This window comes from Manis javanica, chromosome 18, assembly GCF_040802235.1.
Source record: "Manis javanica isolate MJ-LG chromosome 18, MJ_LKY, whole genome shotgun sequence".
NCBI classification, from domain to species: domain Eukaryota; kingdom Metazoa; phylum Chordata; class Mammalia; order Pholidota; family Manidae; genus Manis; species Manis javanica.
The window spans coordinates 6,621,424-6,647,587 of record NC_133173.1 but is presented as its reverse complement, the minus strand read 5'-3'; the positions used below and the strand labels follow the sequence as shown (position 1 = coordinate 6,647,587).

The 26,164-nt window shown below is 41.2% G+C and overlaps 1 protein-coding gene across 9 annotated transcripts in view; it reads left to right on the top strand.

The window, feature by feature from the left end:
* Positions 1–26,164, top strand: part of AGBL1 (AGBL carboxypeptidase 1) — an 822,820-nt gene that overhangs the window by 432,201 nt on the left and 364,455 nt on the right. For 7 of the 9 annotated variants that reach the window (XR_012127046.1, XM_073226992.1, XM_073226996.1 and 4 more), the window contains exon 22: positions 24,029–24,192. The exons of the other annotated variants lie outside the window; for them this stretch is intronic. Coding sequence is in view for 6 of the 7 variants with exons in the window: in XM_073226992.1 (XP_073083093.1) it covers positions 24,029–24,192 (164 nt within the window). In the remaining variant the exon portion in view is untranslated. The remainder of the gene's footprint in view (positions 1–24,028; positions 24,193–26,164) is intronic. 9 annotated transcript variants of the gene reach the window in all.

Here is a 26,164-nt window from a genome sequence, read left to right as displayed (position 1 = left end):
TGGGAATGATTCTGTATGTCAAGTAAGGTAGAGTGGATGAGGAGTAATAGATTAGCCATCGGATTTCGTAAAGTGCAGGCTATTTATGACTTTGGCATGAGAAGTTTTGGTAGAGTAATGGATCTGAGAGAATAAAATAGGAATTAGTTTTGTTCAAAGGGGAGCAGAAAATTGGGACCATGATTGGGGGCCTGTGTTAAGGTGACATCAAGACAGTTTGTTTTTTGAGATGCATAATGATGTCATTTTGTATGCTGACAAGAATGATCTAGTAAAGAGGAAAAACTGATGATATAAAGAGGGAGGCAAGAATCGCTGGATGCCTGCCCTCCAGTTGGGACAAGAAGAGGGGATCCAGGACATCTGTGGGGGGAAGACGTTAGACAGAGTCACAGGTAGTTGACACGTAGTTACGTAAGGACAGCAGCATGTATGAAAATAGTTCTGAAAAGTGAGTAGAAGGGATCTGAGAGTCTGGGAAAGATCTTTGCTTGAATTTTGTCAGTTAAGTTGATAGAAAGATAATCAACTGAGACTGAGGATGGGGGAAGAGTTGCTGAAGGTTTCAGGGGAAAAGAAAAGATGATGCATGGCCCAATAAGAGTTTGAAAGAATAAATGGGCAAGAAAAACATACTTTTCATCTCTTCGCAGCATTAAGGGCTCCCTAGAAATTCTTGGTTATGAATTTAAAGTGATGCCTTCTGAAGCATGATGTACTTTTCCCTTCCTACACTCAGTTATTTGTAAAGTATGAAATGAGAGCTGAAAACATATGCAAATAAATCTGATTATTATGGCTGATCATAGAATTTAGACTAGGTAAGGAAAGATGGGTATATTTAGAATTGGCCTTTTGTTGTATTTCCTTCTATCGTTTTTAGACACGGGACACATTGGTTTTAAAAAAATAATAACAGCTTTTCTGGATTGTGTTTTTTCATTTAACATTCTTTCATAGGCCTTTTGACATACCTTGGTTTTCCAATAGGCTAGCATATAAGTACTTATTTATCTTTGGGGCCTTTTCATTCTCTGAAAGAGAAGGTAGTTTTACTCAGATAGTCTCCCATCCTTCAATAGTAATAGAATCTCTTTTCCATTTTTAACTTGGCTACACAGCCAGTAAAATAAAGTCTGTTTTCCCATTTCAGTTACGTATTTAGTTATCTTACTGGCCAAAGTATGACCATGTGATCATCTTGGGCCAATAAGATGAAAGCACATGACATGTCAGTCATCTGGGACCATAATTTTGACAATGGAAGCTACATAATCTATGTTATCAAGAACCTGAGTCTTGACATAGAGGGGCAATAACTTTGACCAAAATAACTATGAAAGAGAATTAACTTCTTTTATAAGACAATGTCATTGTGGGATTTGGGAAAACTCACAGATGAACTGCAAGTATCCCAGAGTACAGAAGTTCAACATACCCTTGTTTCCTAGGTCAAACATACTATTTCTTGTTTCTCTTTAGTCCACATTAGATTATCTGAGAATAAGAGCAAAAAAAGAAGAAGCATTATTTTTCAAAGGGCAAAGAAAAAAATTAAAACCCGTATTTAAAAACTATAAGACAGCGTGCTGTGAAGTTCAGATCTGTGGCCCTCCGATAACTGACTTCAAATCACAGCCTGGCAGGTGTAAAGCAAAAGCTAACTATCTAGATTCTTCTTTCCCAAATTCCTTCACCTGTCACACCTATGGATTCTCAATATGTAGATGTTGCATAATGTTCTGTAGTCTACAGCTAGTCTTAACCATACTGCTGTCTGTTGAGGACAAATCCCAAATGAGCCTGATTTGGGGATTTCATTGACTTCACAGTTCATTGGCAGAGCAGTGATTGTTGTAAAAACCCTGTAGTTGGTGAATTCCCAAGCACCCTTTGGTTCACATCTTCAGATGGGCTTACTTCTGAGAAGGAAATTCTGATATTACTCACTCAAGTGTTGAGATGTCTTTTCCCAGTATTTCCTAGGTCCCTCCGACATACCTCCATTAAGTACTTCTCAAATTTTAAGGAACACAAAATCATCTAGATAAAAATACATCTCATCAGACCACCGTCTCAGGGGTCCTGATGTGGTAGATTTGGTGGTGAAGCCCAGGATTATTCTTTTTTAACCAGTGCCATCCCATGCCTCTGATGTGGGCATGGCATGGATCACATTTTGAAAAACTGCATAGAGACCTTCGTGGGTGGTGACAGTCTCCAATTCAATTGCACTCCAATTGCTTAAAATAGTTCCATTGTGTGAGATTAACAAATGGGTGATGTTAAGGATCTTTCTGCATTCTTCCCCCAGTAGGATAAAATAGAAACTTCTGCCAAAATAGTAACCCAGACACCTATGTTTAAAAAACCCAAGTGCACTTCCAATTTAAATGTTATTTTGGGATCAAAAGATTGGCAGAAAAAATTGAGGCAAACCGGTTCTCCACATCTCTTTCAAAATAAGCAACCCTGGGGGACACTTAATAGCTGTGACATACCCCCATTAGTGAAAAAAGGGGACAAAATCAATGCCCATTTCTGTAGTTTCTTACAGGAAAGCACAGGAAGCCTGTCGCTTAATTTCTTAGAGATTTAAGGATAAGAACCAAACCTCAAAAAAGGAACAACCCAAACAGCTGTTTTTCTGGCTCCTGGAGGATTTTATCCATCTTGGATTAGAACTTCTAGAAAGACACTATCCCAGAATCAATATCCACACACTGAGATGTGGTTTAAATGTCTCTTTATTTCACAGCCAGGTAAATTCTCACCTCAGGATGTAGATCAGAGCATCTGTTGAGGTAAGACTTACCTAAAACTAGTGCTCCAGTGACTACCCATTTGCTTTCCTTTCTGAAAAATGCCCCAATTTTAATTTCCAGGACCCCATTCTGAGACTCATTTTGATGTGATTAAAATAAGTGTAATTATTGTGTTTGGAGTCTTCTCTTTGAGTTTTATGAATAACTTCATTAAATCTCCCTAACATGTGCACACTCACATTAGTTTGTGTAAAGCAGTGGTCTGGAGAAGAGGAACTTGTGTCCACCCCTCCCTCTCACCCGACCAAGGATGTTTGGCCATTAACTGGAGACATTTTGGGTTGTCATGACTAGGCGGGGCTATTACCAGCTTGTAATGTAGTGAGCAGAGGCCAGAGATGTTGCCAAATATCCTGTAAGACACAGGACAGTTCCCACAACAAAGAATTTTCCAGGAGCAAAGAATAGAGCTGAAGTAGAGAGTCTTTGGTATAGAGCCTTACAGAGAGTTTATCCAGGAGCATGTATATTCCCTTTATCTTCATGAAAAGCTAGTTCAACCATCAACCTAAGGGGATATTTCCGAGTGGCCTTTTTGCATTGTCCTCCCATAAATGCCTGAATTGCAAACCACAATGAGTTAAATCAGCACGAATTTCCCAGGAAGTCATGATTTTTTAATAAGGAATTGGTAGCTCTAGCTTGGCAGGCTCCCTCCACATCTATTTGGTGACCTCCATAAATTAGGGTCCATATACTCTTCTCTTTAGGGTCTGTCCATGTCCCCTTTCCCTGCCTCCCCGAGCATAAGGTGCAGACTTCTTCCCAGTCCTGCAATACCACAAAGCCCCTTCTCTCTGCATCATTCTCAAGGCCTGGCAGGACGTTTTTGTGTTCAGGCAAATAAACATGCTACCAATAATCCAATAAAACCTTTATAGACGTCAGGTGTAAACCATAGCGAAGGGCAGTGCACGATCTATAACAGCTTGCTTCTTTTTTTATAAACCCCACACTGGAGCCCTGAAAGCAACACAAATCAAAGCTAATAAAAGCACTGAAGTTTGCCCTTATTGTTCCTGATGGGTTGATTCACCCTACCTAGCCACTCCCCTAAGTGCCTGCAGGCTGTCTCAGCTCCCAGATGGAAGAGATACAGAACGTGTCCAGGACGAGGGAGGAGGAACTCATTTCAACCTCATCTTTAATCACGGTGTCTTTTCCCTTTGGTTCCCAATAGCTGCACGCAAACGAGGGCCCTCACCTTGGGCCGTAACTCCCAACATCTCCTGCTCCCATGGATGGCACATGAAACAAAACTAAATTCTGGAGCTCATTTGTTTTTGTTATTTGTGTTTCTCAACTCTTATTTTATGAGGCAGCTGCAATCAGTCTGTGCTGTAAAGGAAAATGAATTAGAAGTGACAAATTGAGTCATTTGATGAAGAGCTTGCCCCAGAGCAGAGGTAAGAGGAAACCACAGTTAGAATGTTTGTCCTTTCCTAGGGAAAACTTTCTTACATGTAATGACGGCAGGGGTTTGCTGGTGATTGAAACACCAACATTTTATTCTTAGCCACAACCCAGATGTCTCTAGGGGCCGAGCAGATGACATAAATGGGTGTAAAGGAGGGGAGGGGGGAACAGGTTGGGGAGGGGCCTTTTGTCATCTAGGTACATGGCTCGCTTCCTGTCTCTGCCTCCCTCCCAACAGTTCTACCAAATTGTTGGCAAATGTTTTCAGATCTTCTCATTGTTCAAAGGAATTTGGTAAATACTTTAATGTAAAAGTTCCAGGGTTTATAACATGGGGGAGGAATTTCATTTAGAACAAAAAGTGCATGGCTCAAAAAACAAACTAAAACACATCTGTGGGCTGGATCCATCTGTGGATTGCCAGGCTGGCCCTGTTCTTGTCCATGGTTTTATACATAATGTATCTTTCTTGAAAATAGAAATACGATGTTTATTAGTCCCAGAATGATCAAGGATCTATAGGGCACATCATATTGTTTTTTTAACTTTCATGGTAGGACCCACCTGTGTTCCTAAAAACCCATGTTCCAGCAGGTGGTGGGTGTCAGGGTAACTAGTTGGCTGGCATCCCCTTTCATGTCAAGCCCCCTCTAGGTGTCACTGAAGCTCTCCTCTGGAGAGGGCCCTGGCCACTGACCTCCCAGTCCCCTTCACACTAAGGCTTTCTTGATGGCCTGGCCCTGCCAAGTCAGCCAGCCATGGAGAAACAAAGATTACATGCAGCCTTCCCTTGACTAAAGATGCCAGTAACCATCAGAATCAGACAGGAGCTTCAGATAGCCACAGGCACTCAGGGATTACCGCTGGAATCTCTCTCCATCTAGTTTTGCTCTGCTGGAAGGTCACATCTTCTCAACAGCTCTTATTTTTCAGAGCGGCGTTGGCATTGCAGAAGAAGTTAACCAAGATTCACACTCATAGCCTGTCAGGAAAGGTAAACGGGGAGGGTGGACAAGGTGGGGAGAGAAGGGTTTAGCAGATCAACTGGCACAACCTCTCAGGATGCATCCTGTGGGACACATTTGGGGCTGATCCCTTTCTCTGGAATTGCATTGTTCCCTGGAAAGGTTATTCACAAGGAGGGACAGGTGCTCAGAAAATGCACATTTCTCTTTGAATTGTGCACACCTATTAGCTACTTGCCCTCAGAACAGCTGGAACACAACCGAGGACATAGTTGGAAGACAGAAACTAGATTAGCCAATTGACCCTGAGTTCTGCTTGCCTACCCATATGTGCAGTGATGTCTTTACTAGCAACTATTTGGTGGAAAATACATAAACACATAAATATAGAATGTTTACGTTTTTCTGAACTAAGACTGGGAAGTAGGTAATATTTTCCCTTGATTTTTCTTTCCTGACCCTCCTCTTCTTCCCCAAATACCTGTTAAGCATCTTCTATTATTACCTGCTACACACAGTCCTGGACACATCTAACTTCTAGAAGGGGGATCCCTAACCCTCAAGTTCACATGTGTTGTCAGAAAGCACACACACCATTTGGAAAATTACAGACAGCACTTGTGTGTTATTAGGTGGTCAATGAATGTCACTCCTGCAGCTGTGACTGTCATTATTGTTCCTTGGGAATGGGGAAGCTCTTGTTACCTTGTAATGGTCAGGAAATGCTTTAGGAAGGTATGCAATTTGGGTAGTGGGGTGGGCAGGTGGGGCTGGGGTTTGTGTGAACACGAGCAGGAATATCTGACTATGGGTTACCTTTAGATGATAATGATGACAGAGCAGAAAGACCAGCAGACAATTCAGATACAGCTGACCCTTGAACAATGCAGGGGTTAGGGGCACTGACCCCCAGCCCAGCTCAAAATCCACATGTAACTTTTGCCTCCCCAAATCTTAACTTCTAATAGCCTACTGTTGACCAGAAGCCATCACCAGTGACATAAGCAGCCAGTGAATGTATATTAGCTACTGTATTCTTACAACAACATAAGCTACAGAAAAGAAAGCAACATTTTTGCAAATTGTTGCAAGTCTCCAAAAAATTGTCCAGTGTAGTTATTGGAAAAAAATCCATGTATAAATGGACCTGCACAGTTCAAACTCATGTTGTTGAAAGGTCAGCTGCATCGGGCCACCTCTCCATGCAAGGTTTCAAATACAAGTCAACTGAGAGTGGTTTTTATGGCTCAGACTTTTGGTCTCTTCTCTCCCTTCCTTGGCCAAATCCTGTTTTTCTTTGCTTTTGCTTTTACCTACTCTCCCAGCTCTCTCTCTTACACCAGGCACTCTGCTTCCCTGACCCTTATTTCTTTTGAATATCACCTCGTTGCTCTCGTACCAACTGTCGCTGCTTCTGAGACCCTCACCCTCCTCATTTATCAATTGACCTCTTTTGCAAATATGGTCAGTTATCCATCTGAGCCCTTCCACTGAGCCCTGTGAAGCCTTTTCTCTGGTGCCTCAGAAATATGTCGACAAGGGGAAGCTGAGCCAGGACACAGCCCCCTGTCCAAGCTCCAAAGGCCAAGTACCCCTCTGGCCAACTGGTTTTCCTGGCCCCAGTAAGTGGTGGTGTCCTTGTGTTTCTGACACAAGCATTCCTCACCTCATGAGAGTTTCTGATTAGTAATCCAAGAGAGTGTCCTCTGATGGCATTTGTGGGAAACCAGACTGTCAATTCACTTAAACCCAGCATCAGGGAAGAACACTGTGCGTGTGTAAAGCTATTGAGATGCAGAAAATACTGTGTGTGTGTATATATGTGTGTACCGACTAGAGGTGATGGTTAGAGTGGCAATCCATTGCCCCATGGGTTAGAAGAATGACTAACAGTAGGAAATAGAAATGCTAGAGAGAGACTTGGTTTTATTGCTAAATGGAGATCTCTTCTTCAAACTCCTGGTTAAAAGTTTGCTTCAGAAATGCTGTGTCCTTTATGGGTAATCACATGCCATCTAGTAAAGCCACAATGTGGACTTCCTCTGTCTGAACTTAAGGTGGTGGCCTGGCCTCACCTCATAGGAAATGACACGTCTTTGTTAAGTCTTCCATTTGTGGGATTGATAAAATGGGTCAGTGGTAGTGTGGACATAGTTTAAAGGGAAATAGGGAGCCAGGGCCTCTGGTGGTTAGCAGCTATTAAGTCCTGGGGGCAAGCACCCTGGGCACAGGGTCAGGGGACCTGCCTGTTGAGAATTCAGAGATAATCTTAGTTTAAACATTTCAACTACATTTTTAGGATTGTTCATAATTAAACTATTTATAAATGCATAGAGTATATATGTCTATAGTATATTTATGTACCCAATGAGACAACATGATCGGCACAGTGACCCAGCTTAGAGTTTATGCGTTCTCATCACATCCTGCCCTTTTTGCCCATAGCACTTCCAAAACTATAATAAAGCACCTGTTAATACAACTCCTCTGTACTAAGCACCATACGGTGAAGGGGTTGAATCCTCAGCCTAAGAACAATGTAACACTGTCCGGCATTTGGAAGGAATTTACCATGCATTTTTCTGTGTATGGCGGCAAATCTTTAATGTTTGTTACGTCTGAGTATTAACGAACCCTATTAGGAGATTTGTGACTAATGGACAGGGACAACCCTGTTGGTCTCTTCTGATCCTGGATGAAATAATACAATTCAACAACATCCCAGTTGCTTATATTGCTTATTGTTAATTTATTTAGGATTTTTTTGTAGCGTACTTACAAAATCAGATAATGAGTCTCATTTGAAGGCTTTACTTCTTGGGGTCTCTTGGATTTTGGTTCCAGCCGGTGTTCCTTACCTGTAGACTTACTTTTACCTTGAAACGTTGGTCTTGACCTCACCGAGGACTATGTGACCCCATGCTCTAATCCCACGTGGGGATGTGCATACAGAACCTCCACAGCTGGAGTTTGTAGGTTGATGGGATTTTCTGCTGTTGGCCCCATTACCTCCACTACTCATCTAATAATCATTTGGCCATGTATCTGGGATTTGAGTTTTTTACATGTGGTTAAGAAATTAGGAGAGCATTTTCCATGTGGGCAGGGCGAGGTGAATTGTGGAATGCTAGAGCTGGAAGGAGCATTAGCTGGCTCTCACAGCCAATTGCCTCTTACGGACACAGCAGCTGAAGTCTAGGAAGATAATAGAAATGCCCAAAATCACACAGGAAGTTTCTGATGGGGTCGGAATTACAATCCAGGTCCTTTTATTGCTAGTGTAACAAGATTTTGATTGATGCCCTAGTTTTAAAATTACAGCTAGTAGATTGCAATAAGAAGCATGAAACATTCCACATTCATAAACAAAGCCCCACTGAGCAGATGCCTTCCCAGGGCCTATAAAGAGACATCAGCTCTGAGCCTGCTATGCCTTGCACCTCACCTCTGCTCCCAAACACAGGATGGAAGACTGGGCAGGCGCTGGTGGCGAGGAGTCATTGGCGGCTTTCTGCAAGGCCCAGCTCATGGTAAGAGCACTCCCTGCATCCTCTGTCCTCAGAAGCTAAGGTACCTAAGAGCTCCAAAGTAGTTGGTATAGAGACTGAAGATGGCTGCAGGGAGGGAAAACCAGTCTTTCTCTTCAAGCTGAATGGAAACTTGCTGTCATATAGAACCTGTAGGTCCAACCTCCACTGAGGGAGCTGGGGGCCCAGAGCTGGAGAGCTGGTGGAGAAATCAGGCCAGCTCCTTCCTCCTCCTTGGAAACTTCCCCCAAAGAGGAGGCAGGCTTTGCTTGCTTCTGTCTTGACAGCTAATTCTTACTCTGTTAGGTAGGAACTTCATCCTGAGGCCCTGCAGTTAACACTGTTACTATTTCACTGCCTATTTCACAGCATTTCCATCTTTTTTTGCAGCATCTAGCTGGGTAGGGGATACAGATTTTCCATAGGAAAGATCCCAAGCCGGAGTCTAAACCAGCAATGAATGTCTCCTCCCGTGGGACTGGATGCTACACACTCTGCCATCATGCGCACTACTGTTGTGATGAAGGCCTAAAGCAAAAAGAAATAATGAATGAATCCTAACAGGAGCACATCCTACAGTGTTTATATCAGTGAAGAATCTGGTATGCCTAATTTGACCATAAAAGGTCCATGTGTTTTTGTTACACCACATGGCTTCAGAGCTGGACAGTTTTGGGTTCAAATGCCGGGCCTGCTGCTTACCACCTGTGTGATCCTTGGCTGGATGTCATTGCCCTATGCTCTAGTCTTCTCACCATGAAATGGAGATAGTAAAACCATTCTTTACAGGGATGGAATGAAAATTAGAGATAATGCCTAGAAGGCACCTAGCAAAATGCCTGATAGAAGATGTTCACTAAGGCCACTATTTATTCAACAAATATAGATCAAAGTCTAATCATTCCCCAAGTCTGAGTAAAGAGCCAGGCATGGACACACTTACAGGGCAGAACCCCTCTCCTCAAGAAGGACACAGTTTATCTGAGTAGAGAAAGACAATAAATGGCCCTACCTAAGAAACTGAGTTTGGAAACTGAAGAAATTATTTATAAGGCTTCCCTTTTGGGAGTGATCAAAATAGTCTACATTATCATTGTGCGCATGCTTTGAAGTGTAACATATATTTGTCTACATAATTATCATCTTTTCAAAACAGGAACTCAATCCTTTATTATATGAGATAGAGTAAAAGGAATATTAAAATGGGCTACATCTCCAAACACCAGTGTGGACTGTGGTTGTGCGTAATGGTTTATTCAATGGCTACAGAAACAGATGAGTGATTGTTAATTCAATTTTCTTGAATATCAGTTAGAATCTCGCTTCCATTATTAGAGGTGTAGTTAGGTTGGGGTTAGTTCTCTGGACAAAGGCTACAGGTATGTTCCCTGTGGCCCGGAGATGCGTGGCTCGTGCCAAGTGGGAGACAACAAAGGGCCATCTCAGGCTCCACCTAGTTGAGCCGTCTCAAGTGGTGAAGAAACACCAGCTGTGATTTCGGAGAGAGAATTCTGTCCAGGGATGGACGATGCAACAGGGTCTCAAGCAACTGCCTGGAATCCAGGTCTAACTCTCCGTGTCAAGGAGTCAAGAAGTGTGAAGACCCCCGAATAGGAAATTCCAAAGGACAGCAACTGTACACCTGCTCCCAGAAGGTCTTCCCATCAGGGGGTGGCCACACCCACCAAGTGAGACTGGATCTTTCCCTTTATGACCTCTCAAACTGGAGGCCCCCCAGAATTAGCAATATAATGGGTTAGAAGGAAGTAACACCTCATATGTCCCTCTCCAAATCCCAGTTTTATTCAAATTTCCTATTCACCACTAACCTCAATGAAGAGAAGCCTTGACTTTGAATGAAGACTAAAATATCTATTTACATACTTGACAGGACATTTCTAATTTGAACTTGTATTGCATAAGATCTTGAAGTCATGAAGTCCGCTACGAATTCACTCTAGAAGAAGAGGGAGATTATGTTCAATGAACAAATCTGGAAGAAATGTGTTTGGGATGTAATCTCAAGCATCATGCAGTTTCAATGAATGGGTAATGGCAAGATTCCTTTTTGTATCAGCAGGGCATAATATGGTTGGCCATTTGTCCTACACAGAAGGCAAAGGGGGATGTTTCTAAAGAAAGAAAGAAGCCAGGATTTTTTAATTATGAAAATTCCCTACCTCATTTATTCCCAATCCCTCTTCCCCTCTCAAGAAAGAAAGAAAGCCTGAAGATTTCCAGGTTCCTAATTTTTTTTCTCTCCTAGAATTTACCTGTTCTGTGTCTCATTCCTTCCAACCCCAGCCCTCCACACAATGGCCAGGTGGCAGTAATTTAATAGTAAGTGATATAAGACCCGGTGTTGAATGGATATCATTGTAAAGAGTTTTTATTAAGAGGCATCTCAGTAATTGTCAGATTGACAGAGGAGATGGTTTGAAGCAGGGACACTTTTGATTTTTTTAAAATAAGATGCCTCCAAAACCCAGGAATCTGGCAGTAAACGTGCTGTGAGGTAGACCAGCGGGTAGATCCGTGCATCCACATCAGCACAGCCAGGGATTTCAGCAGTGCTTGCGCTCCTATCTTCCACAACCTTGAACTTGTAAGTCTCTCTCACTGACAGTACTTCCAGGGTCTCTGCCAACAATAGACACCAGCCTGAACACTCCCCCCTTCTGTGTGAATGAGACAGCTAAAGGAAGCTGGAGGCAAGAAGGAAGAAGACAGGCCTGATGGGAAGGAGATCCATTAAAAAAAATGAAACCTATCTCCCTGCTTGAAATGAGCAAAGTCTGCTAATACTCTGCCGCTTGCTGGAGTTCCCAGTTGTTCCCTCCCGAGCACTTCGGTATCTAAGCTGCATGCGCCTGTGGTAGGACTGTTTGCTCTACAGCCTGACAGGGCTCAGCTCTGTTACTGTTTCCATTACTATTATTATTACTTCTCTGCTAGTGGATTCGGAGGCCTCTCTGCACGGACACAAACCCTGGGGAATCACAAAGCCACGGGCGTACCGTTTGCAGTCACCGCTCAGCAACTCTTGAATTGATGTGGATTTAGCACGTTCCCTTTATCTGGGAAGCAGAACCAGAGATGCTTAGACTTCTGTGCCCAGGAAAAAAGAGGATTCCCTGCAAAACATGTCAGCTCTCCACTCCAGGCAGTGAGAGTGGGATGGAAGGGGAGGCTGTCCTCTTCAATTTCATCTGAAAACATCTCTTGCCCACAGCTGGGCTGAGACGCAGATTCAAGGCCACAGTGTCCGTGGCTTAGACTTGAAGCTCTGGACAATGGATTCTGTCAATGCTTCGCCCACAGCAAAAATAACTTTCTTAAATAGATTTATGAAAAAAACCAACGGATCTTTCGTTCTCACTGTGTGCATGTTTTAAAACGCAACATTTACACATATCAACTTGTCAAAACCTATTTGCGATTTGGTAGGTGTCCTTTATTGAAAAGCAGCAAAGTCTTGGAGGGATTAAACTGTAATCGTTTTCTTCTTCTTCTTCAGGCTAATTGTATAATAATCCAATGCTGTCAATAAAATTTTCTTACTGATATGTTAGTTCAAACATTTTAAAATTAACCATTATTTCTTAATTGACTTATTGACTTGATGTAAGAGTTTTATGCAGCCATCTCCTTACTTTTAAGCCCTGAATGATGACTTTTCTCTGCATTTGGTCAGGCCTTATTTGCTGAGTGGAATATAAAGTTGTTATATTGCTTTTGGCCAGATATTATGTTTTAGATCATGACATCAACTCTTTGCCACACATAAATCTGTAGGTCCTAATGGATATTAGCCCCTCCTCCTGTTTATATTTTTCTCCCTATTCTGCTCCTCTGCAAAGCCTTCAGTCATGCAAAACTTGAAGGGAAATAATGAAAGTAACACAAGAGTGTCAGTGACTCGAAATGTTTAGAATTTGAATGTCTAAAAGGGCCCAGGCAGGTTTATGATGTTAGAGCTGTTTTGTTAGCAGGAGTGAGCGAAGTGTCTCAGCAAAACTTGTCTGTAGGTGCACGAGTTTCAAAATCCAGTTAAAGCCTGGAGGGTTATTCACCTTCTGAACATCCCAAATGTTTCCCATCGGAATGTATATCCTTTCTTTCCTAATAGACTATAAAATCCTTGAGGACGGACATCTATCTCTTTTGATAATCCTCTGAATGCCCACCTTGACCTCTAAAATTATACCCTGCCATATATTGTGCTACAGCCAAAGAGATGAAGGTGGTCTTTGGGAGGTAGCAGGCACAGAAGTCACCTTGAGAATTGGGATGGCGCTCCTTTCTCCCTGAGCGTGTGGTCATGTCCATTGAGCTAATTATCCATTACGTGAATGAGTGAACAGTGAACTCTCATAATTATTTCCTAGTGATGATAATGTGGACCGAATCCAGTTACCAACCTTCAGAAAACCCAGTTAATTCTTCGCAAAGCCAAGAGCACCTCCTCAAAGATTCCTGCACACAAATTTGCACCCAATTTGAGAGGAATTATCAACTGTCCACGGATCCTATTGGTTAGTGAAACCCTGTTAGAAACCTCTGGGCTGGAATAAGCAAATGGTCCCAAATAATCTGTGATTTAGGGTTCTGGGAGATGGTGTTAGGAATGTCAGTAGTGCTAAGGTCTCATTTGGTGACAAGCCACCCAGCATGGTCAGTGCAGGTGTGTGTGGTGGTCACACTCTTGGGAAAGTTGGGTGCTGCAACTTCATATTGGTGTTATTCTACCTTTTGAAGATAGTCTGGTTTATGTCCCATCCCCCCTATCTGACAAGGGATCTGAGGGCACCTGCATAGGCTGGTGTGGAGCTTGGAGGCCTGGGGAAGGGTTGGGATTGCTCTTCCACTGGTGTGCACCAGTATGGCCATGCCCATGGTTAGTTATCAGAATACTTCTATGCCTGTGTATTAGCAGCCACTGATCATGCCCACCAACTGAAGCCACCCCAACCCCTTCACACTGTCCTGTTCTCCCCCACTCCTCTTTCATGATCTCCCAGGATCTTATCAAAATGCAGAAACTAAAGGCTTAAAATCAGGCAAAGCAGAACTCTGCTCTTTGCTAGGACCAGCATCTGCTGTAAGCGGTCATTGTCTTTTTCAGATGACTTTCTTAAAGTGTTGTATGTAACCCATGAGAGAGGTAGGGCCACCTTCCCTCTCTTCCGTCCCATCTGTGGCACTGAAGGAAAGTTCAGAATTGAATCTGAGAGAACCCAGAGGGACGGAGAGCTGGAGAGATTGCTTCAGCTAGTCATCACGCAAGGCGGCCTGGGGCGGGTCTCAGAAGCCAGCGGCAGGGCTAAGGGAATCAGAGGACCAGGGACGGTGCGTGCAAGGGACAGCGGGTGGACATACTGAGAGAGGGTGACAAACTATGACTCATAGACTGGAGCTGTGCATGTTCCTGGTGCCATATTGGGTGAGCCTTCTGGTTTCTTGGTGAGAAAGGAACGGGAATTTGCAAAGCTAGGACTTACGGGGTCATATAATTTGCAAGAAAGGATGACCTCCACGTGTCCAAAAGCTTTTACTAAACATGTGGTATTTAAGTACAATACTTGTGTACTGACATGGACACTTGACTAGTGTCAGGGGCACATTTTTTGTAAGCCAGGTTCTCCTGGTACATAGTACATCACTTGGCATAAGGTGTTCCCAGTTTATGCATCTAACAGAAAGAGAGTCAAGCTTGCTACGATTCTTCTCCATGCTTGGACAGTGGACTCTCAGAATTATTTCCTATTAATGATAATGTGGACCGAGTCCAGCTACCAACCTTCAGAAAACCCAGTTAATTCTTCACAAAGCCAAGAGCACCTCCTCAACAATTCCCACACACAAATTTACATGCAATTTGAGGGGAATTATCAACGGTCTATGGATCTTATTGGTTAGTGAAACCCAGTTAGAAACCTCTAGGCTGTCTATGATAGGGTCTCTGATTCCTATTTACTCTCAAAGGTGTGGTCCAGAAAGACATGGAAAAGCATCACAGAGGACTTCGCTGTCTGCTGTGTCATTCAGGACTGAAACACGAATTCACCAATAAAAGCCCCAGGGAAGGTCCAGCGTAGAAATAAAGGACACATCTGTAATCCAGCCCCCACCTTCAGCCGTGCTGTTCCAGTGAATATAGGCCTTTTTGCAGTTACTAGGGAAACAGCTGTCAGTAATGGATTAGGAAGTCTGGGCCGAGGGGACGGACACAGGGGCTCCCTATGGAGGAGCCCATCAGATGGAGGCTGGCAGGGACACCAACACACATAGTGGCTGATTCCGTCCTCAGTGTGAACGCATTAGAGTCCATTTGCTGGGGGCCAGTTAGCAGGCAAGCCGAGGAGCCTGTCACAGGCCCCTTTTACTTTCTCCTCCGCCACCTATTGGAGTTCACCGATCTACACAGCTGGACTGGCTTAGTTTTGACTTCTCTGCTGGGTGCATGGCCGGGTGAGGGATGTATAGACTTAATTCAGTTCATTCAGCCCTCCAAATTTGTTTAAAACTCTAAAAGCCACTGTCTCTCAGTTCATGCTGGTACTTTGTAAAGATTCTGGAAGTGTTTCTAGGGACAACACCAGGGGAATAGATTGCTTGTTTCTGTGCCTTTGCTTGACCTTAATTTGCAGGATGTTTACCCCAAAAGAAAAATAAGCACTGGTCCAGTGACCTAAAGAAATTAAGGGGCATCTAGAGGTCCCAGGAAATGTAGATGAAGGGAACAGCAGGTGCTCAGGACACTAAATATGCCTAACCAGTTTTCTTCTTTGCTTTGTGTCATTATTAAATATTTAAATTAAAATATTTAATTTAAATGTAGCTAACAATGTATAAAGGTGGATTTAAATTTAATTTTACTTGTAAATTAAGATCACTGGATATATAAAACAAAACGTGAATTCAGATACACTACTATTTCCAGGCTTACCTGTGTTGCTTAAGGAAATCTGAGTGGCAAAAACAGTTGCTTATTTTTCATGAGTAAGAAGAAAATAAGGAAAACAAAAAAAATAAAGCATGTAGCTTCACCATTCATTTCTAATCCCTGTTTGCATTTTAGTGCATCCGTAAATCATTTTAAAATGTTTTAATAAAAATGGGATCATAATGGATGTGCTGTACTGAAGTCACGTACTGCCCTTGAACAGCGTCTCGTGGATCTAACCCCATGGTGTGGCTCATTCACAACACATCATAATTTCGTGTTCCGTGATGTGAACACATTCAAGTCTATTTGACTCGTGGTGCAGTGATGTCCGTTTGAGTTTTTCTCTGGTCATCTTATGACTATTTTCTTAGAATTAATTTCTGGGATTTGAATTGTTAACTCCAAGAGCATAAACATTCTTAAGGCCTTTGAAATAAATTTCCAGACCCCCCCCCCCTTGGGAAATACTGCAGTGACAGTTGCTTCCATCAATAACAGACTCTGACAGTGCCTGTAAATACTTTCATCAGCAGACCATTATGACTTGGGGAGTGAGGGTAAACCTGAATTGAGAAGCAAATCACACTATTTTATTGTACTAATTTGCATTTTATTTTAAATTACTTTCTTTTTCCTTTATTGCAGTTATATTTATTTTGCTGTGTCCTTCTCTGTGTAGTGTGCAATCGTTCTGGCTACTCAGCTATATTTAAATTTTATTTATTCAGTCATTAATATTTTCCTATTTGGTTTCTTCTTTGAGAATCTGCATTGAAAGACCTCTTCCTGGTATGGAGATGATAAAACATGAATCTGTATTTTATTCTTTCTCTAATCCCTCGATTTCTTTAACATTTAATCCTTTCATCAAAATGGAGGACTTTCGTATTAGTGGCAAGATTTTTTCCCTGGAATATTAACCAGTTGTTCTTGTTTTATCTCAGTCACATGCTATTTCCTGATGACTTGAAAGGCACCTTTATCATATGCAAACCTTTAGATATTCCACAGTCTTTGGTGATTTCTGTCTTGTGCCTGAATCTGTCTGCCATGTTTTGTATTAATACCATGCCATTTAATTATTGTAAGTATATACAATCTGTTGCCTATCTGAAGGGAAAACTCCATTATTGTTTTCTACTCTTTATTTCAAAATTATTCTTAGATATCTTTGTCATGTGTTCTTCTAAAGTAGAATTAGTTTGCCAAGTCTGAAAATCCCCATTGGTGTTTTGATTTCCTATCCTTTTATAGACTAACAGGAAGAGAATTGTTATTATTTGGTGTTGGGTCTTGCGCTTTTCCAGAATTCATATTTCTTCATTTATTTAAATTTTCCTTGTTATCTCTTGGTAAAACCCTAGGATTTATGGTACAACCCTTGGATATTTATTATTAATTTCATTCCTTGATATTTTATTGTGTTGCTATTGTGAATGGAATTTTTATTATATTTAATAATTTATTTTGCTTGTTTATAGAAAGAAAATTGATTTTTGGATATTCAATTTATAATCTCTCTACTTACTCAATTCTTGCCTTTTATTTAATAGATTTTCTGTTTTCATTGACTCCTTTGGTTCGTTTTAGAGCATAACCAGTCTTCAAATAATAATGTGATTCCTTCCTTTCTAATATGTAAGACTCATTTTTTTTTTAATCTTATGAATTGTTTGTAAGTTGTCAAGTGATGGTAAATAACAGTAGTGAGAACAGACCATACTTTCAGCCATAGTTTTATTAAGGACTTTGCATGTCAAATATGAATTTGGTTATTGGTTTTATATAAGCATTTTCTATTATGAATGGTAATAAATAATTTATAAATAATAAATGTACTGTTAAATACATAGTGTGCATTGGGCCAAGTACTGATAGATATAAATATAGATATGACTCTCTGAATTATCTCAATAGCTCCATGAGATAGGTGGTATTATTATAATGTTGTTGTTATTCCCATTATCCCATTACACAGATGGGAAAATTGAGTCACAGATAAGTCAAATGACTTTCCCAAGATCATACAGTTAGTGAGTGGCAGCGCTACAATTCAGATCCCAGCAACCCAGCAATCCAGGTTCCAGGTTCTGTGTTTAGACCATGATGCCACACTCCCCTCTCGGGTTTAGAAAGAATCCTGGTTAACTCATATACTAAGACTAACTCATCTACACATACTAAGTCAGAAATGGATGCATCCGTCTACAAGTTCTGTTTTTTTCCCTCTTCCTCTCATTCTCTTTATGTATTATGTTGATAATTATGTTAGTAGATTTCCTAATGACATCATCCTCATGCCAGGCTCAGAAAAAGATTCTCCAGATCATGTGTATAATTATTTTTATATATTCCTATTTCTAGACATAAGTAACTTTTTTTAATGGAGTTGCTTATATCAACCATCTCTCTTCCCACCGACCTGTGCATCTATTCATATGAATGAGCTTGGCTTTTGCTCTTTCTCTCACATGCTGTGATGATCGGATGTTGGTAATAGGGTTATGCTAACATTGTCCCCATTGTTTTTGTTGAGTTGTACCTGACATACAGCATTATTTTAGTTTTGGGTGTGCAGCATAATGATTTGACATATATGTATATTGTGAATATACATATTATTCATGGTATATTCATTAAATGTTAATATCCATCGTCACACAAAGTTACTTCTTTTTTTCTTGTGAAGAGAACTTTTAAGATCTATTCCCTTAGCAACTTTCAAATATAGAGTAATCCTATTAACTATAGTCACACGCTCTACATGACACCCCCAGGACTTACTTATTTTTGACCCCCGTCACCCATTTTGCTCATACCCCAAGCCCCACCTCTAGCAATCACCAATCTGTTCTCTGTATTTATGAGTTGATTTTTTTTTTAAGATTCCACATTTAAGAAAATATAGTAATCGGTTTTCTCTGTCTGAGTTATTTCACTCAACGTAATGCCCACAAGGTCCATCCATGTTTTGCAAATGGTACGATTTCCTTCTTTTTCTTATGGCTAAATAACATTCCGTGTGTGTGTGTGTGTGTGTGTATGTATAGGGGTATAGAAGGATACATCCACGTATATAGGAATATGTATATATACTGGGAAATATACATATATGGAATATATATATCTATATCTACATAGATATCTCTATCTCTATCTATCTATCTATCTATCTATCTATCTATCTATCTATCTATACCTATATAGGGATATCTATATAGAGAGATAGATATAAATATATATCCCTATATTTTCTTTATCCACTCATCCATTCATGGATAATTAGGCTGCTTCCATGTCTTGGCTATTGTAAATAACAGAGTTAAGCTAATATTTGAAAATAAATTATGAAATCTTTCCTTATCTATATGTGGTTTCTGTTCTTTGATATGTAATAGTGTGAGCCAATTTTAGGCTTTTTAATTTTGAATATTTTTGGGGTCAAGGTTCAAATGTCCCGAGTGGTCCAGAAGGTCTCAAAGTAAGGTTTTGACCTGTAGTGGTCCCTGATGGGTTGCCTCCAAGTACCTAGGAGAGGAAAACAAAGGTTCTCTCTGGAGGAAAAACGTTATAACCAATTCATAGAGATTTTCTTCCAAGTTCAAAAAATATGAATTCAGGATTTAAAAAAATCGTAAAATATATGAGCAAGCAAGCCTACATTATTGACATTAAACAGAAAAATCAAACTAATAAATGGTATCCACAAAAATTGTATCTGCAGGAATAACTAGGTAGAGAATATAAAATAACTGTTTATAGTGTTTCAGAGACAGCTTTTGAGATGGGTGAGTTAAACAATAGACTCAGTAAAACTGGAGAGCGAAATTTCAAGATGAAACATCGATATGAAAAAGAAATTCAGAATTTATTACTGTGATAGGAATTAAAAATATATGAAAGTGAAAGATGGAAGACAGACTGAAAATAAATAACTTTACTTATAGGAGTTTTAGGCTTATCTTTGATTTCCTTAACAGGGAATGGGGAAGTGACAATATTCAAAGAGATATCAGGTTACATTTTTTCTAAAACTGAGGAAGACACCAATCTTTAGTGTCAATAAATTACACATAAAAGAAATAAAAATAGATCTAAACCTGGGTAGGATTCCTCAAGGGAGGAACAACCTAAGACAGGCACAGTCGCAGGGAGGCCATCAGGTGAGAAATTGGGGATCAACAGAGGTGAGGCTTAGGACCCCATCCCCCCTGTTTTGAGAGAAATCTTCTGCATCCATGGATGTTTTGTTGCCCTTGTCTAACTTGGATTAACACTTAGTCTATAGGCACACACCTGATCATCTACATTTGCACTCTTACAGCACTAAACTATGTTTTCTACCTTTGTCTTGCATCTACCTACCACTTCAGCATTTTATTAAAAAAAAATAATAATAACAATAATAATAAGGGAGAAATGTGGGATTCACATATAAATCAAGTATAAAAATCAAATGAATATTCATATTTGACCTGATTGTTTATAGTTCATAATACGTGATCAAAACCGAAAGTTTCTGTGATGACTGCCCTTGCACTGTTCACCATGTAAGAACTTATTCACTATGTAAGAACTTGTTCACCATGTAAGAACTTGTTCGTTATGCTTCAGAAGATTGGAGACTGTTGAGAACAAGGCTTGGGGTTGATTAATGATTGTGCATTGAGTCCCCTATACAGAATTTTATTGTTGTTAACAACCATTTGATCAATATGAGAGATACCCTCTCAAAAAAAAATAGATCTAAACCTAGTTCAGAATATAAAAGATACAGAGAAGGTCTTACAAATGGCTGAAGGGAATTTTGCCACTCATGTATTGGCATGCTATGCCTTTTTAAACATTTTGCTAGGGAGCAGTAATTCTTTAAAGTTTTTGCTACATGGTTGTTCTCTTGATAACTTCTCTCCAAATTTTTGTATTTTATCGGCAAATCCTAGCAATCATGTCTGAAAAGGTGAGTTCGGGCCTGGGGGGACACCACGTCTGCTCTCACTGCTCAATCTTCATGCTTTGTGTTTTTCTTTTTTTCCACCAATAATATGTCAAAGCATTTTCTATATTGTTAAATGGTTGTAATTATCATCTTAGTGGCTTCATTGTAGCCCATCCAATTTATCCCGTGATAATGTCCTTAGTAATTTCTTCCTTATTTTAGAGTGGATTTTCAAGAAAACGTTTTTTTTAAAAATGTAAAGGATTCTGGCTGTGAGATTTGCTTACCACTGTGATGCATAGATAGGGACGTATAACTTCTGGTAGAATGTCTGGTGTGACAGACATGGTTTGTTGGTTTATCCACCTATTTCTAACACTGTTTTCTTATCTCTTTTAAAGAGGTCAAGCAAGCTAAAATGTTCAGTTACCAGGTCACTGTAAAGCTGGAGTTGACTCTGTTTTGCAGTTCTGGCAATAAAGTGTATGCAAGAGTATGCTGGGGCTTCATTTCCTCTTTCTCCTTTGAACGGTGATGTGCTGGCTGGAGCTACAGCAGCCACCTTGCAATCATGATGAGAAAACCAGCAGAATGGCAAATAGAGTGGCCCTTATTATATTAAGACACTGAAATAGTGAATCTAATATTCCCGAACTAGTATGTATGAAAAATAAAACCTTGTTTTTATTTAAGCCACAATAGTTAGGCTTTCTGTTATTGTCTGTGGAAAAAAAAATAATATAAATTAACACATGTAAGATGGAAGGAGAGGGGAGCTGGGTCTCTATCTTATTAAGACTCACTTTTAAACCACCCCAAAGCCAGCTTTATTTATATACTTGTTACTGTGAGTCCATGATAACTGACCAAAGTAGATCAGAATTTCTAAGTTTTACTCACCTATTTACTAGATCATATCAGAGATGCAAATGCATCTCCTGAAGTAAAAAATAAAATAAAATGTGAAAATGCTCATGAAATTTGACATAATTAAAGACATTCATGTATTTGCTACCTAGAGAAGTCAAGTTCCATTTGGCAAATACAATATGTACCCAAGGGACAGTCTGTCAGTGCCTCTCCGTATTCACCCATTTATAGCCTTACTTACCCATTTATCATGTATTGCAGATATGCCGTATAAGAAGCTACGCACTCCATGCCAGAGATATTAAGAAACAGATACTGTTCTTTTATTGCATTTGGATTTCACTTCCAGGTGGGACATGGGAGATGAGTGGAGGCTGTCCATATAAACAAATATTTCTGATAATAGAATAGTAAGGAAAGACTAATAGTAGCGGGCAAAATGAAATAACTGCCTTGCCCAAGACCACACAGGCAGTAAGTGGTATAAATTACTTTAATTCAGGTCATCTGGACTAGTCTTTTTACAATATCAATCATTGCCTGAAAGCAATGGATAAAAGTCTGGGGTGTGGAACTATTTTTGCCTTATTAGTAGGCCATCATTTTGTCTGTTGTTTATAGAAGTTAGCAGGTATGAAGGAATTGCCCCCACCTGTCAATACAGTGCATGTTGTAAGATTTATCACCTCCAAACCTTGTCCTTCTTCTGACCCATCATGTGCTCTGCTACGTGCTGGGGTTACACACGTGTATCGGGCTTGCCGCGTGCCCAAGGGGCCACAGTCATTGTTCATATTCTCCTCGTGTGCTCTCCCTGGTCACCAGCGAGGTGGCGGACTGTGAAGGGTGATGGTGTGACCCCTACTTGAGCTCCCAAGCAAGTCAGCCATTCCAGAATGAAGGAGAGCAGCCGGGAAAACAGGGTTGGGGGAAAGCATTAGACCTCAGAGGTTTAGCACATGGGAAGAGACTCTGAGATTTTTCTCTCTCTTTATAAAGTGATCTTCCCTATTAGGAAAAGCAAGAAGTCGTTAAACATCTGTCTTTACCCTCCCACTGCTGTTGCTTACTGTGAACAGACTTCTGCTTAACTCTGAAGCAAAGTTTCTTTTCCTTAGGAAAACAGGTGTCCAAACATGCAGGAAATCCAATTTTTAAAGTGCTGAAATCAGCGTGAGGATTTTCCACTCTCCTGTATCCTTTTCCCTAAAAATTATTTTGTGAGGCTTACGATTTCTCAATTTGGAATTTCATTTTCCCTTGGGATGCTTATGACCAACCTTTTTGAATATTTGCTGTCACATCCCTGTCTTCTGTGTCACTGTTCATTAGATGTGAAAATCTATTGTTTTTAAATATTCAATTGATTTTTTTCACTTAAGGGAAATGTACTTTATAAACATGAAAGCCTCAGGACCCCATTGACTTCTCTTTTATTAAATATCTTTGCTAAGAAGAAGGAAAGAAAAATTGAGCTAATACTGATTAATATTGTGGAACTTTGAAATATTCCTCATAGTGACATGCCCAAGCATGTGGGGGGAGGAATTACGATCCCATTTTACAGATGAGAAAACCAAGGCTAGTAGAGTTCATGAAATCTAAGATCACATAGTCAAAAGACAGTGAGGTTAGAATTCAAACCCAATTCCCATCTAATTTCAAAAACTATGCACTTTTACTTTAGCATGTAAGAGAGTCCCTTGTAGTCCATGTGAGCACTTTGTTGAGTAGTTATGTCAGAGTTCATTTACTCACCTCATTACTACTATCTGTGACATCATGGAGAAAGTAGCATCCTAAGGGTTTACATTTCCTTTTCTGGAGAATGGATAAAACAATACCTCCTTCACAGGGCTTTGGTAAGGATTCACGGAGTTAATGCATGTAAGAAAGTCTCGGAACAGTATCTGGGCAATAGTAAATGCTCAGTAAAGTTGCTTGTCAATTGGTATTATTACTGGGTATTTCATGGTTGATAGCATAGACCAAGTGGTTAAGACACGCCATGGTTTTACTTTCACATATTATCTCAGTATGGGTGAATAGGTGGTTCTAAATACATGGTGTTTTGGTTCATTTTTATTTCAGTATTTGTATATGAAGGATTACCCTCATTCTTCTCTATTGGTTAATAAATTTATGGGAGAGAGACAGTATCTCTTGCAAGATTGTTTACAAAGGCTTGTGTCAGGAGTGAAGCCTTTTGCAGAATACAGACAGGAGCCCTGCTGCCTGGGCTGAAGCAGGGGGAGAGATCCCTGGATCCCATGGTCCCTCCCACCCTTTGGTACCTCTGCCAGCATACCGTTGTCTTGGGAGTACTGCTGGGAGACCCCGAATGTTGATGTGGTGTACACTGAGAATGTCCAGTCCACAAAGCACACAAGCAAACACAGCAGACGGTGACTGATCAGTACCACGGACTCTTCATCTCTGTGACAGTCGTGTGTCCTGGAGTCCTCCCCCCAATCTCAAATGCTCTCTGCTCAGTTCCCCTGACGTGGTTCCTGCTGACTGCTTTGTTTAACCGGCAGGGTCTGCAGTTTGGTACCAGGGAACTAGAGGAAATGGGTGCCATGTTCTGCGTGGGCCTCCTCATCTTGGGACGCAAGTCCGTAGGCTGCGGCCGTCAGCCCCTGACCCGCTCCACAGCTCTACCGAATGCCGAGGAAGAGGCTCTGGGGCCCCACCTCCAGCGGTAAGGTGCTCCCAGGGGCACGAGGGAGGTTTGGATCTTTGTGTTTCTGCTGTAGAATATCTCAAAAATGAAAGTAAGGAGAGCTAAGGGTGTTTGTCAAAGAGGGAATAAGGAGGAGCTGTCAAATGCAGGCAGGAGCAGTGGTGCCCTCCTGCAGATGGAGCCAGACCCAGGCCATCCACACTGCTTGCTGAAGACGAGGAGGATACGTAGGCAGCAAACAGCAAGCCACGTGCATTTACAAATGTGTATTTTTAACACATTTTGCTTATGGTGAGCAAGATTCAGCTTAGTGACAGATGCATGCACATCTATGTATGCTTCTCTTTGCCAGTTATATGTCTGTATGTGAACAGATATAATTTTGGAGCCATTCCTCAGCAAAAAAAAAAAAAAAAAAAAGAAAGAAAATAGAAGAAGAATAAAGGCAATCGCATGGCTAGTATTTAGCCATTTGAGGACAAGAATGTTTTATCTTCTCATTCTTAAACAGCAATATTCCTTCACAAAAGATGAAAGAACCATCTGAAGATGAGGAATAGATTGTCCCGGAGAGCCTGGCAGGGAAAGGAGAGATCACTAAGAACTGTGAGCATTGATGAGTCAAGAAAGGGGGACCATTATCCCGAGGAGCCCTTCTGATGCCCTTTGCTGCAGACAAATATTTAGACTTCACCAAAACAGGTGGAGGGGACAAGAGAGGAAGTCAGGATGTGAGAAGGGAGAGGATCAAGACAGGTCCGGGGAGTCAGAGAAGATTAAGTCATCGTCCACACTTGAAGGGAAGGAGTGGATGGGGAACTGAGCCACTGGGGGAGGCTGGCCTGCTGGTAAATGAGGAAGCAGATCGTCGCACATTTCCTGTCCAGAGGCAGAGCGAAAGCCATTAATACTGGGGCCATCTTATTTCTAGCTCATTTTCATTAATTTTCCACTTGCCACTGTGCAGCTGCCATTCCAGGGTGACTTCTCACCAAATGGCCAGTCGAGCCTAGAAAGATCTAGCAGCTAAATTAATACTGCTTGGGAGGCACTAGTTTCTTCGAGACTTAATTACCTAAATGCAGTAATTAGCTTGCTCATCGTGCTGTGCTGCAGATCCTAGACTATGGGGACTTAAGTAAATTCAGACCTCTTTCCTCCTCAGGGACGCCCCCGCTGACTTCCTTTGTTCTGACATCACAGCCACTCCCTTCTGTCACTGCTCCCTGCTGCACCCCTCGGCTCCCGAAGTGTTTGGCCCCATTGTGCACTTCAGCCTCTGTCTCTGACAGCAAGCCCTTCCACCTGCCAGGATATATATTTCAATCTGTCCTTTCATCTTTTCCTTTGCTAAGTTCTCCTGGGTGCAGGCATGCCTGAATTTTCTCTCTTCCTTCCTTCGCCCCCACCCTCTCCTCTGCTGCTCACTGAGGGAAGATTGAGCAGACTTGGCACTGTCTGCGTTCCCTGAACGGATCATGCCCGTCTCTTTGATCCGGTGCAGTGAGGCTTAGTTGCCTGTACACTAGAACAAGAAGAAATCTATCAAAGAAGGTGCCTTTTCTAATTCTAGTCTAAAGAATTTGGTGTCATGCTCCAAATACCATGGCTGCTCTATGAGTTTTCATAAGAGGAGTGTGGTCCCTGCCCCTCTGTGCCATCTCGAACAACGGGCCATTCATTTTTCAGTTGTGTCCAGTCCCAGGGTACGAAAGCTTGAGGGCCGCCATGACCTCTGACCCTTCTTAGGCTGGTGCAACTTCTTCAGGTCATGATACCTATACATAGGATGAGATTAATATATGTATTTTCAAAATATTGAATTAAATTTGAGAGGCATGGGAGTCTAGTGAGAACAGTAGAATGGACTATTTCATCCCAACATTTGCACCATAATATATTCTTCTAATTATTGAGGCATTTGACCAAAACACATTGGGGTGCCTGCCCAAGGGACCTGAAAACTTCACAGTTGAGAAGAAAATCACTC